Source organism: Streptopelia decaocto (genome assembly GCF_964273445.1).
Source record: "Streptopelia decaocto genome assembly, chromosome: 10".
NCBI lineage: Eukaryota > Metazoa > Chordata > Aves > Columbiformes > Columbidae > Streptopelia > Streptopelia decaocto.
Window position 1 is genome coordinate 18610631 of NC_138665.1, and position 15895 is coordinate 18626525.

Consider the following 15895-nt stretch of genomic DNA (forward strand, 5'->3'; position numbering starts at 1 on the left):
TCATTTATTCTGCGCTTTTCTCTTTTTTTAATACTGTTCTCTTCCTCACAAATTAATCATAGATTGCCTATGACCAGAGATGACTCTGCGGCTCGGCCAGGTGGCCCCAGGGGACAAGGCAGAGGCAGCCGAGCAGCCCGTGTCCCAGCCCTGCCCCTGTTGCCCTGGTTAACAAGCAACTTCCCTCCCTCTGCCTCAGTTTCCCTCTTCTTGGCAGCCACTGTGGCTCCCCACATCACGCAGACATGACTGTTCATCTTGCCTTCTCCAAGGAGTTTACCTGCCCCTGCACAGGTTTGCCCATCCGCTGTGAGTCTGGGAAAGGCAAACACAGGGGTCCCAGCAGGAGGGCTGAGTCCCCGCGGGGTCTGTGCCCCAGCCTGCCCGCAGGCCGGCCCGGAGCTGCAGCCCCGGGGCACTGCCAGGCCAGGCAGAGGGAGGAAGGAGCCCGGCTGTTCAGCCGCTCCCTCCTGTTCAGAAGGGCAGTACCTCCAGGGCATCCCTCAGCCCCTGCACGGCCCTCGATCCCAGCACATCCCTTGTCCCGGACCATCCTTCAGCTCAGCACATCCTCTGATCCCAGTCTATTTCTTGTCCCAGAGCATCTCTTAACCCTGCACATCCTTCGATCCCACTACAGCCATCAGCTCTGCCACATCCCTAAATCCCGGAGCGTCCCTCCATCCCAGCGCATCCCCCAGCCCCGGATCACCCCCCGACCCTCGTGTGCCCCCGGACCCTCGCAAATCCCGCAGGGAGCTGCGTCCCTCCCCAGCACCGGGCCAGCGCCCCGCTACCCGCGGAGCCCCCATGGGGGACGTAGGCTCCAGGACAGCCCCGACGGGACGACAGAGGTCCCCGAGGCGGTGGGGAGGAGGCGGGCACGGCAGCGGGGAGCCCCCAGCCGCCGTGCCCGCCTCCTCCCCGCCGCGGCGGGCGAGGCTCCGCCCGGCTCCCGGTGCCCGCAGCCGGCCGGCGCCCACCCCGCGGCGGGCTCCCGCTCGCCCGGACTATGAGGAGCGGGACCGGGCGGGGGGCGGCGGCAGCGGCGGCGGCAGCGGCCCCGGTGCGGCGGGAGCGGGAGCGGGGGCGCCGCCGCCACCGGCCGGGTCATGCCCGTGCGCCCGGGGCGGCGGGGCTGCGGGCTGCGGCGGGATGGGCGCGCTCCGGGCCGGCGCCCTCGCCTTCCTCCTCCTCGGCTGCCTCCTGCCCCGGCGCGGCCCGCTCAGGTGAGCGCACGGCGCGGGGGTTCGGCGGGGCGGCTCCCACTCGCGGGCCGTGCGGCTGCGGGGGCCGCGGATCTCCACACCGCTCCCCCGGCACCCCCTCCTCCGGTATCCGGACCCCCCATCCCCCGGGAGCCACATTTCCCCTCCGGGAGCCAGGCATCACCCCCTCTCAGAAATGGATCTCTTCCTGCGGGACCCGGGCACCCCCTCCCACACCCGGAGGAGCCCCGGGACCTGCACCCCTACACCCGTTCCGGACCTCTCTCCAGGGGCTGCTCCCCCCAGCCAGAACCCTCCCAGTCCCGATCCCGACCTCCCCACAGGCCACTGGAGCTTCCCCAAACCTGTCCTCAGCCCCGCATCCCCGGGACCCTGAATCAAAACCCTGGGGACCCACAAGACCTTCCCCCTCCAGCCCCAGTCGCACACAGCCAGGCTCTATTCTAAGGAGCCCCCACCCCGTTGCTGGGTCCCCAATGGTCCCCCTGCCCCCAGCTCAGCTGGGGACCCTTGCTACAGTGGCAGAAGGGGCGAGCTGAGCCAGGTGATTGCCCAGGCGGTTCCTTCTCCAGCGCTGCAAAGCCCCTGTGATGCTCAGACCTATTTCTGGCTTGGGGTCTTTTGCGGGGGGGGCCTCAGGACAGTCCCTGACCCAGCCCTTGCATCACCCAGACCGGTGGGTAACCCAGGTCCTATGGGTGTAGGAATAACTCTTGGCCCACGTGGGTGGACAATCCAAAGCCCCTGCGTCCCTTTTTCCCTCTCTCACCACCTTGGGTGCTATCTGGGACAAGGTGGGATGCAGGAGGGAGCAAGCCAGGCAGAGAGGGGTTGGGGGGCTGCAGTGCCCCTGGCCTGAGCCTGCTCCCTATCCCGACTCCCCCCACCACCACTTGGCCAGGTTGCCTGAAGCAGTGGGAGGGAGAACCGCAGCGTTTGTGGCCGAGAGGGGGGAAATCATATAAAAATATCATTGCTCCACATGCAGAAACTGCTTTTCTTGGGGCGGCATTTTTAGACAGATGTGAGCGTTTTCCAACCCCAGCATCTCTTCACTCCGCGGAGGTGCTGAGCCCCAGGGCCCCACAGCCCCCAGGCCAGGATAGTGGCAGAATCCCTTGGGGCAGGCACTGCCTGAACAGGGGAGCTGCAGCTAAACCTTGAGAAGAGCCAGGACCCAGGGGCTGTGCCCAGAGGCTGTGTGCCAGAACGGCCCTGCCAGGGATGATGCTGGAGGTGGCTGCACCTGCGACACTTCTGCCCCCCCTGCTGCCCCCAAGGTTCATGAATTGCTGGGGCTGCAGATCTGCCGCTGCTCGGCCCGGTTAGCTGAGCCTCTTCAAGGAGCTAGCTGCCGCAGCGCCAGGGGAGCCTTCCTCCCACATGCTCCAGGGGAGAACCCCCATCTTCCTCTTCAGCTGAGGAGAAGGAGGAGGACATGGTTCACAGCTCTGTGGCAGGCAGAGGTCTGACTTAACTCCTTGTTACCCTGGCCTCTTGCAGCCCTCCTCCCAAAGTCACACCTCTCTAATGCAGCTCCTGGAGGGGGAATTCCTCCCCACCTCCTGTTCTTGGTCACTCTCAGGTGCTCTCTGCTGCCTGATGAAGGGAAAACCTGCCTAGCTGCATCATTTTTGGTTGGCTGTTGTGGCCACTTCCAGCTGGCAAGGATGCACACAAGCCCCTCCAGGATGAACCCTGCCCCCTGAGAAGAGGCAGGAACAAGGTCTGGTGGTAGGAAGGAGATGGGAACAAGGACCTCAGGGGGTTCCAGGTCCCATCATCATCATCCACTTGTGATAACAGGGTTGTAGCTCCAAGGAGTGGGACCTACCTGGGTATGGACCTGGTGGAGTTATGAGGCAGGGTGCAGCAGCACCAGCAGCATGCTCAAAGCTCTCTTTGTGTCTGGAGATTTCTGAGTAATTCCTCTCCATCACAGCCACATGCCTGGCAATGTGGTGAGCGAACGTCTCTCACATTGTTCCTTGAAATGATCATTATAGACTGACGGAAGAGAGAGAAACTGGCAGGCTAAGACATGTTCACAAAAATATCCCCTCCAAGGTCAGTTTAAATAAGTCTCCATCATCGTTGGGAGCGCTGCGTGGGAGAGCTCGTGTCAGCTCCGTGCCATGGCCGCTGTGGAGGTGGGCTTTGCTGCTCCTCTCTTACCCCATTGTCTTGGCCTCTGGCAAAGTGTCACAACTGCAGCTGTGTTCCTGGGCACCTCCTCACTCACACCATGCAGCCCACAGCTCGGGGGGTGGGTGTCATGTACCCCAAGGCTGTGAGTCTGTGCCAGGCAGGGTATGGACATCGGCGGTTGAACCCGGGAGGGACCTTCTGCTTTCCCCCTCCAGCACTGAGCCCGGCTGCTGTGCGTGAGGCCATCGCCCACTGTTCCCTGTCCCCATCGCAGCCCCGGACAGCACAACAGGGGACATGGCAGGCAAGGGCTTTGCTGGCACGGGGACAGGCAAAACATGGGCACAGGGCACTCGGGCTGTAGAGGGTGAGAGGAGAAGCTGCTGGGATCGCAGCAGAAGGAGGAAGGGGTCCTGGGGTCAGCACACTGACAGCACTGGAGTGGATGCAGCATGGGCACAGCCACTGCCCCAGGCAGCTGGCGATCCCCACGGGGTGCCAAAATGTGCCTGCGGACCCCGGGTGCCGGCAGGCAGTTAACCTGCCTTCTCTGCCCCGCAGTGTGGTCTCAGGGCGGGAGGAGATTAAAGCTGCTTCCCGAGGCTCGCCCCAGCCCATGTCACCCTCTGATTTCCTGGACAAGCTTATGGGACGAACGTCAGGGTATGACGCCCGGATTCGACCCAACTTCAAAGGTAAGGGGAGGACATGAGGCTCCCAAACCTGGCAGTGACACACTGCCCCAAAACAGGGAATGAACAGGTGTGGGTTTGGGGACAGGACCCTGACCCATGTCCCTTCATCCCAACACCCTCCCCAGAGTCCTGGCTGCCCTCACAGCCGCCCTGCATGTGCCTGCTTTGCCTGACAGTGTGGGCAGCTGCTGCGCTTGCCGGCTGTGCTGGGGTTCACCCTGACACACTGCGGGGTGACCCCAGCGGGCAGGGGATGCTTGTGTGCGTCCATCCACGCAACGCAGGCAGGAGGCGGCATCTCCACGTGTGCCTGTGCGGTGCACGTGTCTCCCTGGCCAGCAGCGAGAGGAGGCTTCACACTGTTTTCCAGGTCCGCCTGTCAACGTGACGTGCAACATCTTCATCAACAGCTTCGGCTCTGTCACCGAGACCACCATGGTGAGGCTTTCGCCAGCACGACGGGCTCTTCTCTCAGCACACTGGGGCTGGTGGTGGCTCTGCTGGGGGACATGCAGGTCCCAGTGCCCGAGCCTGTGGCCGTGCTCACGGCAGTCCCGTGAGCCGTGCTCCAGAACCGGCCCTGACGCTGCAGTGGGGCTGTGCAGAGCTATAGCAAATGTCTGTGGCTTTTCTGGAGTCAGTTAATCAGAGTTTGGCTGTGTGGGCCACAGTCCCCGTGCCTAAGCTGGGACGAACACCCGAAGGGTCAGAGCAAGGCGGTAGCTCCCTGCTGTTCACATGCTCAGCAGGTGCTGGACAATGCGAGTTCTGTGTCCTCACCATCCCTGGCCTCCTTCAGTACATGAGGAACTCTGAGGAAGCCTCAGGGCCAAAAATTCCCTATTTTTGCTCCTGCAAAGGCTTAATACCATCAAACATCACATCGACCCTGCACAAGGCCACAGAGCCCTGCGAGGAACGCTGCAGGCAGCAGCTACTGGTCCTCCTTCTCCTCCTCCTCCTTTCGGCTGCTGTGCCTTTGGTTTCTCAATTTCCCCTGGTTGCCCACAGCATGGGAAGGCTCCTGAGCTGCCCCTGCCTGTGTGCGGTCGGTGTCAGGCCGGCAGCACCCGCAGGGCTGAGCCTCGACTGAGAGATCCCCTTCCACCTCCTCCTCCATCTCTTCTCCCTCCTCCGCCTGTTTTTCCTCCCCCCTGGGCACCGTGGGGTGCTCCTGGCTGACACGGTGCCCTCTGCCCCAGGACTACCGGGTGAACGTCTTCCTGCGGCAGCAGTGGAACGACCCCCGCCTGGCTTACCGCGAGTACCCTGACGACTCCCTCGACCTCGACCCCTCCATGCTTGACTCCATCTGGAAGCCAGACTTGTTCTTCGCCAACGAGAAAGGGGCCAGTTTCCATGAGGTCACCACCGACAACAAGCTGCTGCGCATCTTCAAGAATGGCAATGTGCTCTACAGCATTAGGTAGAACCCTTCTCCTCTGGTGCAGTGCCTGAGTTGGGATGCGAAGCTTCCGTCTCACCTCCCATGGGGCAGATTTTTCCCCCTGACTGCCCCAGCAATCTTCTCCTTTCCTCTGCCTCCTCCAGGCTGACACTGATCCTATCCTGCCCCATGGACCTCAAGAACTTCCCCATGGACATCCAGACATGCACCATGCAGCTGGAGAGCTGTGAGTACCTGGGGGGTTCAAGCTGTGCTTCATCACCCCAACCCATCCCATCCCACCTCGTCCCATCTGCTGGCATCTCCCTGCTTCTGAGGGGGGCGAGCAGGAAGTTCACCTGGTCGTTCAGGGTGGAGATGAACGTGGTGTTTGTGCTCCCCCATCCCATGCCTTACTTCATCCCCTCCAGTCGGCTACACCATGAACGATCTCATCTTCGAGTGGCTGGAGGAGCAGGAGGCTGTGCAGGTGGCAGAAGGCTTGACGCTGCCGCAGTTCATCCTCAGGGATGAGAAGGACCTGGGCTATTGCACCAAGTACTACAACACAGGTGAGCACCCCGGGGACCCGCTGCCACCCCCCTGCCATGGCCCACGGGTCCCTCTCACCCATCAGGGCCATCTTTCCCTGCAGGCAAGTTCACCTGCATCGAGGTGAAGTTCCACCTGGAGAGGCAGATGGGTTACTATCTGATCCAGATGTACATCCCCAGCCTGCTCATCGTCATCCTCTCCTGGGTCTCCTTCTGGATCAACATGGACGCGGCACCAGCCCGAGTGGGCTTGGGCATCACCACCGTGCTCACCATGACCACGCAGAGCGCCGGCTCCCGGGCCTCGCTGCCCAAGGTCAGTGCTGGGTCCGTGCTGGGTTCCCGGGGCAGGGGGAGCCATCCCTGGGCAAGGGTTTGGGCACTGTGTGTGCCAAGAGTGCTGGGTGAGGGATCAATGCTTGTAAATATCTCAGGGGTGGGTGTCAGAGGATGGACCAGACTCTGTTCAGTGGTGCCCAACAATAGGATGAGGGGCAATGGGCACAGACTGAAACACAGGAGGTTCCATCTGAATATGAGGACAAACTTCTTCACTTTGAGGGTGCCAGAGCCTGGACCAGGCTGCCCAGAGAGGCTGTGGAGTTTCCTTCTCTGCAGACATTCAAACCCTCTTGGACACATCCCTGTGTGATCTGCTCTGGTGAACCTGCTTTAGCAGGTGGGTTGGACTGGATGATCCCCAGAGGTCCCTTCCAACCCCAACCATTCTGTAATTATGTGATTCTGCAATTCATTCTGTGAGCTCTGGCCCATGTGTCCCAGCTGAGAGGACTCCTGTGCCCCTTGGCAGCAGGGCAAAGCTGGCAGTGGGGCCGGGAAGAGCGAGGTGGGGGGCAGCAGGTCCCTGAGCCCCCTCTTGTCCTCGCAGGTCTCCTATGTGAAGGCCATCGACATCTGGATGGCTGTGTGCCTGCTCTTCGTCTTTGCTGCCCTGTTGGAGTACGCAGCCGTCAACTTTGTCTCCCGCCAGCACAAGGAGTTCATGCGCCTGCGGCGGCGCCAGCGGCGGCAGAGGATGGTGAGTCCCTCCCGCCACCACTGTCACAATGTCTGCCTGTCCTCAGCTGCCGAGGGGACACCCTGGGGTTGCCAGGACAGGGCTGAGTGCTGGGCTGTGTCCCACTGCCCAGGGCTTGGGGTCAGCCCCTCTGGCACCTCAGGGACCCACAGGCGTTGCAGTCCTTCTGCCCTCCTGGGCAGCACAGTGCACAGCACCCATGGGTGCCCCAGGGTCTGCCAGCACAAACAAGCCCATGGTGCCATCCATCCTCCTCCCCACATTTCCCCCCCCATAGAACCCTTGTGCCCCCGCCATCCCCATTCCGGCCCCCAGAGCTGCTGTCCCCAGGGCTGGGGCAGAGCCATCGTCACCCACTGTCCTGTTTCTGTTTGGTGTGCACTGTCGGATGCCAAAAGGGCCTGAGCAGCGGGACGGCCAGCCTGGAGTCCCTGCGGCAGCTGAGCGGCCGGCACGGCGGCGAGCACACCTACGCGACACTCTCGCAGCTCTCCAGCTCCCGGGTAAAGCACGAGCCTCCGGCAGCCCCTCCACGCAGTGCAGCACAGCGCACCCCCAGCCAGCCTCACCTCCCCTCCCCAAAACAAGCCCCCCAGGAGCCGGTCTCGGGGTCCAGCAAGGGCCCGCGGAAGAAGCAGGGCAGTGATGTGCACAGAGCATGTGCCCATAGGATGGAGCTGCCGCTCCCTGGGCTGAAAAGAGATACGAGAGAGGGGTGGGAACGGAGCACATTTCCCTGGAGACATGCCCACTCTGTGCCTCAGTTTCCCCCTCCATAAAGCACAACCAATTCAGTCCGCTGTGACAAGGGACGAGTGATGCTGGGGTGACTGACGGCTGTTCCTGGGCTGCTGCCCAGCTCCCCAGGCCGTACCCACACCCCTGGCAGGGTGGGGGCTGTGCCTGCCTGGCTGTCCTTGCGCAGGCAGGTTTGAGGCACTCGTGGCTGCCTGCTGTAACTCTCACACGGGCACCTTGCAGCTCCAGGCACAGGGAGGAGCAGTGGGGCAGGGCTGGTGGGGACCCGCTGGAGGACACCCACAGCTCCAGGGAGATCAAGCCTGGTGCATCCTCTCCTCTCCACCCCACAGGATGCCTTTAGCCTCCCCTCCATCACCATCAGCCCTTGGATGCTGGGAGAAGCTTCCCAGCTCCCTCCCTTGCTCCCTGCCTTTCCCATCTCCTGAGCGCCTGCTCCTGGAAATGAACACCCATTCAAGCAGGGCATGGACAGAGAGGCTCTGACAAAGCCAGGAGCCATCTGCCAGCTTAAAACAGAACACAGTGCAGCTGTCCTGAGGGGGAGGCTGCAGAACCCCCCAGGGTGCTGCTGGCAAGGCAGTTGGGTGCAGCCAGGAGCACCCTGGGTTGCTGCTGGGTCAGAGCCCGCAGCAGAGCCTGCTGCCTGCAGCTCCCGTGCCAGCGCTGCCTGACACAGCACCCCAGCCTCTCCCCACCACATCCCCCGGGGCGGCCGCCAGCGCTCAGCCTGGGGCGGGGGAATAAAACTCAGCTGCAAATGAGAATTAATCTCAGCAATTTGAGCTGCTGCTGCTCTTCCCACTGAGAAATCTTGCTTAGCCGGCGGATTGCTGAGTTAAATAAAGATGCCGGGGCATGAGCGCTCCGCATGAGAGCCCCCTTGCTGGCTGAGCACCTGTGCAGGCTGACCTCAGCCAGGAGGCTGCTCTTCGTGGTTTGGGGGGCAGTGCCGGTCAGAGATGGCGTTTGGGGTCTGGCACCCGGGCTGTGTGCGGGCATGGAGCAAGGCAAGGGGCTGCCTTGCAGCGCGCCCTGGGAGAAGGGACCCACCGCAGCCAGATACGGCACCGGCGAGGCAGAGCGGAGAATGAGCCTCAGAGACCAAATGAGTTGCCCCGGGGTTCAGTGAAAAGCCAGATGTGCAGCCTGAGCTTGCCCATGCTGGTCCTTTGCCAAGTCTTTGCACACACAACCCTCCTCGAGCACAAAAGAGAGGGACGAGGTGAGTCACTAACGATGCCCAGCTGTCCGCAGGGAGGAGCATGGGCAGCGCTGGCACCACTGGCTGGTACCCGAGGGGCTGCGAGGTGAGTAGGGCTGTGCCACAAACGATGGCAGCGGGCTGTGACCTGCGGGTGAGGGCAGGTGCCTGGCTCTCATGGCACTTTTGCAGGCTTGATGATGGGCATGCAGCCCCATGGGCACACTGCCCCCTCCGCAGCCCCCTGCCACCATGGGAGGAGATGAGGTGAGCAAGGGCAGAGAGACCAGTAGGGAATCCAGCTCTCTGAGCCTCCCTCCTCTGCTGCATTGGGCAGCCCCCGCCAAACAGCCATGGGGAGAAATAGGAGTATGGGCCTTTGGAAGGACTGGAAGGGCCTGCAAACCCTGATGCTAGCCAGGCTCCTGCATCCCTGCCCAGATTTGCCCCAGCAAGCTGCCTGCCCCCTCCTATTCACTGGCATGGGCACACTTCCACCCCACAGCAAACACAGCTGCCACAGTGGTGCCTGCACCCCCAAGCTCCCTGCACCCCAATGCACTCTGCACCCCTGTGTGCTCTGCAGCCCAGTGCATCCTGCACCCCCGTGCAACCTGCATCCCACGCACCCCATGTGTCCATCTCCCCGCCTGCCCAGTTCATCCCCATCGCCCCAGCTGCCGGAGAACGGGGCTTCCCAACCCCCAATCCAGAGCTGGGAGGAGGCCGGGGATGGTCAATGTTGGGCTGCCAGGGTTGGGGTTGCCCTTGGGTGCACCCTTAAAACATACTGCTTGATAAGGCAATCAATCAGTGCTCGCCCCCACACCCCCCTGCCTGCCGCCTGCTGGCCCTGTGCTTTTGCCTGTACACTTTGGGCTTTCTGAAAACACCCCTAAGCTTGCGCCAGGCACGTACATGAACGTATTGCCTGGTGGAGGGGTGTGCAGGACACGCAGCCACAAGCGCCTGCTTGCCCTGCAGCACTGGCACCCACGGGGTGCCCCAGCTGACAGCCTTTCCCTTCGCCAGGAGGAAGAGCTTGTCCGCGAGAGCCGCTTCTACCTGCGAGGCTACGGGCTGGGCCACTGCCTGCAGCTGAAGGACGGGGCTGGGGAGGGCCCCAGCATCTACAGCCCCCCCCCAGCCAGCATGCTGCTGCGGGAAGGGGAGACCCTCCGCCGGCGCTACATCGACCGGGCCAAGCGCATTGACACTATCTCGCGAGCCGTCTTCCCCTTCACCTTCCTGGTCTTCAATATCTTCTACTGGGTTGTCTACAAAGTGCTGCGCATGGAGGACATCCACTCGGTGCCCTGAGGCCCAGAAAAGCATGACTGCCTCTCATTCTGACCCCCCCAGTGTGCCTGGGTGCCATGAACTCAGCCAGAACCGTGTTTCCCTCTGTCCCAGAGCGGTGGCACAGACGGGCTGGGACTCAGAGCCTGGACATGTGTCAGCGCTTGTGTCCCTTCAGGTGCTGGGGCACTGAGAGGGGGGATCAGCAACCCCAGGCCCCCACGGACAGCTGGAGAGAGGGACCTCTCCTGCATGGTGTCACCCCCCGGTACCCAGGGATGCTGTGCTGCTAGGGGGACCCCTGGGCACCCAGGGATACTGCACTGCCATGGCACAGGGGAGCCCCTGGTACTTTGGGATGCTGCACAGCTGGTGCCCTTCCATGCAGACACCCTCCACCTCTCTGCACCTTGTCAGGCTGCTGCTCTTCCAGACTGTATCACTGAGCTGTGGGCCACGAGCAGCCGGGTGAGGGGCTGCCGTCCTCCCTCCTCCCCTGGCCCAGAGCTTGCTTGCAGAAAACAGTAGGCAGCACCCCTGTCTGCACCCGGACTGTGCGGGGTGCTGGCTGTGGCCCTGCAGCCACCAGCCCAACAAGGGACAAGGTCCCTCCAGCTCCCAGCCAGCTCCAATGCACAGCCAAGCAGTGGGGCATGAATGCCTCCCTCCCTGCAGAGCCCAGAGCTGGGACACTGGGCAGAAGGCTCCATTTCCTCTGCAGAAACGCCAGCCCTGGGGCAGGCAGGAGACGAGCCCCGTCCTGCTGGTGGTGAAGGGGCACAGGCGGCCATTGCAGCTGCAGACAGGAGCCGCTTGGCACCGGGGAGCCAGCACTGCACTATCAGCAGTGTAGGGCTCACTGCCCGTCTTCCAAGGAAGATTTTTGGGGATCAAAGTAGTGGGGGCAGCTTGGCCAGTCCCTTCGGAGGAGCAGAGCGAGTGGTGGCATCCCCAGCCTGCTGCGCTCCCACAGTGTCAGCAGAAAGCCGGGAGTGAAAACCACTCTGTTCCCCAGGCACAGTGTCCCCTTGGTGGGTCCATCCCGCTGCTCCTCCACTGGAGAGGAAAGCATCCAAAACCTTGACAGGACAAGCTCAGCAAGGCCTCCAGCCCTCCAGACCTGGATATCCCCCATGCTTAGCAGGAAATAAAAGCAGTAGGTGACATTTATGTAGGTCCTACAGAGAGAAACGCGTTGATGCTCTCCTTTCCCCCTGCTCACAGCCAGCCCGGTGGGGCTCGCAGCCTGGCAGGGTCCGTCTCCCCCGACAGCCCCGGGCACAGGAGAGGGCCCAGGGTCTTCCAGGAAGGGTAAGATGGAAACAGGATTTGCCTCTTTCCTTGGAGGTCGGTGCCACCATGGAATGGTGAGGGCCCCTGTGACCCATCTGTCATGGCAAAAGGGACCCTGCAGGGCAGGGGGACATGGGTGGGAGGCCAGTGCTGCCGGCTGAAGCCAAACCCAGGCAGAAACCCCCGCCATGGCCCCTGGCCCCGCTCCCCGGGCAGACATCATCCTCTCCCTTGCACGACTCGCCAGGAGCAAAGCTCCGCACCCCCCACCCCTGCCCAGCCCCCCAAGCCCCATAGAGTGCTCAGCCGCACGCACCCATTTCACACACAGCGCCAGCGGAGGAGAACCAGCTCCAGGCCACATCCAGGACCTACCAGGATGGGTTGAGCCAGCTCCGTCCCACTGCTACTGCGTGCATGTCTTCCCCACTGTGCGGGTACCCGCGGGGCCCCGGCATGTGCCCAGGACAGGCTTTTGAGACTTGTTTTTGGGAAGACCCTGTTTGAAGGTGGAGGAATGGGTGCACTTGGTCTGACCTGGGACCTGGCCCCAAGGCAGCACTGGACAGGGAGGTGCCAGCGCCGGGGCAGCACTCGCAGACGCTGTGCGGCCAAGCCACCCTCTAGCAGCGGTGGGTTTTTAAACAGCATCAATCTTCTACGCAAATAAAGCCTTTCTGGGATTTTCAGTGGTGTGCTGGGGGCTTTGTCTCTCCCAAGGGCCCTGTGACCAGCTCCAGCTCCATGCGGGGAATCCGTATGTGCGAGGGACGTGGTGACAAGGGCACAACAGCGCTATGGAGACAGGACCCCTGACCTGCAATTACACCCAGATGTTGTTACCTCCACGGGTGATTTTTCTGACATAACCGGTGGTGACTGTTGGGTTTTATCTCCCATGTGGGAGATTCCAGCAGGGCTGGGCAGGAGTGCCCAGCCCCAAACCTCATGTCTCTCCTTACCTCCCCAGGCTTGGTGGGGTGCTCTCCATGGTCAACCCAGCTCCTTTCCACCCCATCCCGGCTTGGCCATGGGACAGGACCCAAGATGGGGCAGATGTGGGGCTGGGGGAGTCTCCGGCTCTGTGGTGGAGCCCAGACAGCCGAACAGGGGCGAGCATCCCGACAGGCGAGCCTCCCTATGCAGGCCCTTCCCGCCGGCTTGCTGGGCAGGCGCCAGCCTTACAGAGGTGCCAGCTGTCCCGGGGGGCTTACGACAGCCCTGCGGTGCCATCCGGGGCCAGCGCTTTTGTCCCCAGCTGGCGCAGGGGCAGGCAGAGCCTGCAGCTGAGGGCCAAGCGCCCAAGCAAACATCAATCTCCCTCTGTCCTCCCGGCCAAGTTTCACAGACTGGCTCTGTTGGTACCTCGCAGCCCCATCACCCACTCGGCCCCATCAGGGTCTTCTGTGGCTGGGAGGAGAGAAAGCGAGGTGCACTGACACCAGTTTGGTGCTGGGGTTGTTCTTTAGATGGGACAAACCAAACCCCCCCCAAGGTCTTGCTCCTGCCCCCACCCCAAACCCAGAAAGTTCACAGTCAAGGGGAGAGCCGGGAGCTGTTTCATACCAGTGCAGTTCGCCTGGTTTCTTCCACCCCTGCTCTCCTTTCTCTCCCACACTGAATGTCAGGTCTGGGTACCCGGTGTCTGTTTGGAAATAAATGATGCAGTCAGCCCTAAGTCACCGAGCCCCAGGAGCTGGCACATCCTGGAAAAATGAAAATGGTAAAAACCCGACACATCCTTCCTGAGCTAAAGCCTGTGGGCCCCAGGCACTGTTTTTGGTGAGGTGGGGCGGTCTCGCTGCTGGCACAGCACTAGCAAAGGCATGAGTGAGCATTGCCCCATGGCCCTGCAGACTCTTGTGGTTTGAGTGCAGTTTTGGGGTCAGGGTCAGCACTCAGCCCCTGCCCTTGATCCTTCCAGCTGCTCAGTTTGGACTGGGAGCTGCGGGGACACCCACACAGCTGCAGGGCTGTCACTGCCATCCAGCGCACAGCTCCAGCAGGTCCCTCACATCTTGGGGACAGCGGCAGTGCCCAGGTTGGGGATGCTGAGCTCCGCACCCTCCCACAGGTCACAGCATGGCCAGGGGCAGCCCAGGTAGCTCCAACACCCAGCAAAGCCCGTGGCTTTGGACAGAGTTGGTTTGCCATTTCCATTGTGCATTGGCGGACACATCCCAGCAGCGGTAGGCAGGGGACCAGCAGCCAGGGCCAAGTCAATTGTTGGTTTAAATGGAAGTCAGTGGAGTTACACTAGATTAATGGGACACCCAAACACTAAAATGAGTATCATGGGCACTGGCAGCTTCCCAACAGCCTGCCAGCAGCATGGCCAGGGCCGAGCAGCCACAGGCATGCACAGGTTTGAGGCAGCACAGCCCCCTGCCAGCCCCAAAGGTTCCCGGGGTACCTGTGTGGGTATGAGGAAATGTGCCCTTGGCCAGGCACTGCAACTGCACGCCAGCCCCCTCCGCCAGCCACAGAGACTCTGCCAGCACCAAGCTGGTGGCACATGGTGGCATCAGTGTTCCAAACCTTCCCTTCCTCCCCTGCTCCCGCACCAGGGTCTCCTGCCCACCCACCCAGCCTGGAGCTGCCTTGGGACAACAGCAGCTGCCAGAGGTTCAGCAAACCACCCTGTCCGGATGGAGCGATGTCCACAGGGACAGCATGTCCCACACTGCTGGGGACACTGCGTTCAGAGCCAGGTGGGTTCAATGCAGCAAGAACAGGTGACAGCTCTGCTAGGGCTCTGAGCACTCAGCGCCCTTCACGTGTTGCCTGGGCATGGATTTTTTTTTAAATAAAATACCAAGCTCTAAAGTCAGACAGTCCTGAGCGGGCCAGGGCTGCTTCTTACAGATGAGGAAACTGAGGCACAAGAAAAGTGTCAGGAGTTGGCCTGGCAGTGTGTCCTGCTGAGATCCAGCCGTGCCACAGTGCATGGGGCCCTCCTAGGACTGCAGTCCCAGTCCCGTGGGAACAGGATCCCTCTGCCAAAGGGAAGGTGCAGCGTGCTTAGACAGCATGGCTGTACCAGCACCCACCCCAGCACAGCTCTGCCAGTGCTGTCCCCCAGGCAAAGGAGCCCTGGGGGCCAAGGGACACTCTGGTCCCCAGTGTGTCCCTACCACCTCAGCTGCAGCATCACACCACAGCCCATCACCTCCACCTGCTCAGAGGCGCTTTGCCGGTGCGCTGCCAAACCCCACACCCCCACAGCCACATCCCCTGCCCCAGCATCGCTTTGGGACCAGCCTGCACCGCTCAAGGGAAGCCGGGTGCTCCCAGAGGCAGGCGGGACACCTGGGAAGGGGCAGTGAGGGAGGCCTGGAGCCCGCAGGTAAACAGGGATCTGCCCTGCAGTGCTCCCAGACCCTGAGAATATGGGGTAACCGCCCGGCTCCGGGCTGTGGTTTTGCACAAGAAAAAAAAAAACAAAGCGATGAGGTTTTCCAGCCCCGAAAGCGGTTTGTTTTGTCCGACTTTTGAGAAGCCTTTGCGCTTCAGGCTCTGAAGGAGCAGGGGGAGGATCCCGGCGCTGAAACAAGGAGCAATTATCAAACCACAGGCTCTGAAAAGCTTTTGTTCTCTGGATGCGCTAGAGCAGGGATGGGAGGACACCTAGCGAAACGCCTCGATGTCCCAACGCACCAGCGGCACCCGGAGCCCAACGCAGCCCCAGCCCTGCAGCGGCCACATCCTGCTCCCCCAGTCCTGCTGTGGTGGGACCCACAACGAGAGCTCCAGCGGGGCTGCAGTAGCTGGTTCAGCCCTGGGGCAGACACAAAGAATCACAGAATAGCTTGAGTTGAAGGGACCTTCCCAGCGCCCCCAGTGCCACCTCTGCCATGAGCAGGGACATCTTCACCAGCTCAGGGTGCTCAGAGCCCCGTCCAGCCTGGCCTGGGATGTCTCCAGGGATGTGACATCCACCACCTCCCTGGGCAAACGCTGTAACACCAAAGCCCTCCCCCTCTGTTCATGCTGGACAAGCTGTCACGGTCAAGGAGCGATGGCGCTCAAGGTGAAAGAGCAAGGAAAACAAGCCCAGTGGTGTGTCTCAGAGTGGGGAAGGAACCCGGGCAGGTTAAGAGGGTAGTGGTGACAGCAAAGAGAGCAGGTGGAAGAGGGGGAAGTGGCCACAAGTTGCACTAGGGAAGGTTCAGACTGGATGTTAGGAAACGTTTATTCACAGAAAGGGCTGTGAAGCACTGGAACGGGTGCATCGCTTAGGCCGGGCACGGCCCGCGCTGAGGCAGCACCGGGCCCCGCAGCCGGGAGG

The 15895-nt window shown here is 62.0% G+C and overlaps 1 protein-coding gene across 2 annotated transcripts; it reads left to right on the forward strand.

The window, feature by feature from the left end:
* Positions 1 to 1012: 1012 nt before the first annotated feature.
* On the forward strand, positions 1013 to 10335 carry LOC309444267 (glycine receptor subunit alpha-4; the record flags this gene model as incomplete). 2 transcript variants are annotated; one of them, XM_082061938.1, is made up of 8 exons in its annotated part: positions 1013 to 1229; positions 3939 to 4072; positions 5275 to 5498; positions 5624 to 5706; positions 5891 to 6031; positions 6115 to 6329; positions 6903 to 7052; positions 10048 to 10335. In XM_082061938.1, 8 exons carry the CDS (start codon positions 1013 to 1015, stop codon positions 10333 to 10335), a joined length of 1452 nt encoding a protein of 483 aa, XP_081918064.1. The 2 variants fall into 2 exon arrangements, with proteins under 2 accessions (XP_081918064.1, XP_081918065.1); XM_082061939.1 differs by lacking the exon at positions 1013 to 1229 and adding an exon at positions 4443 to 4510 and having other exon boundaries at positions 3979 to 4072.
* Between the last annotated feature and the right edge of the window lie 5560 nt (positions 10336 to 15895).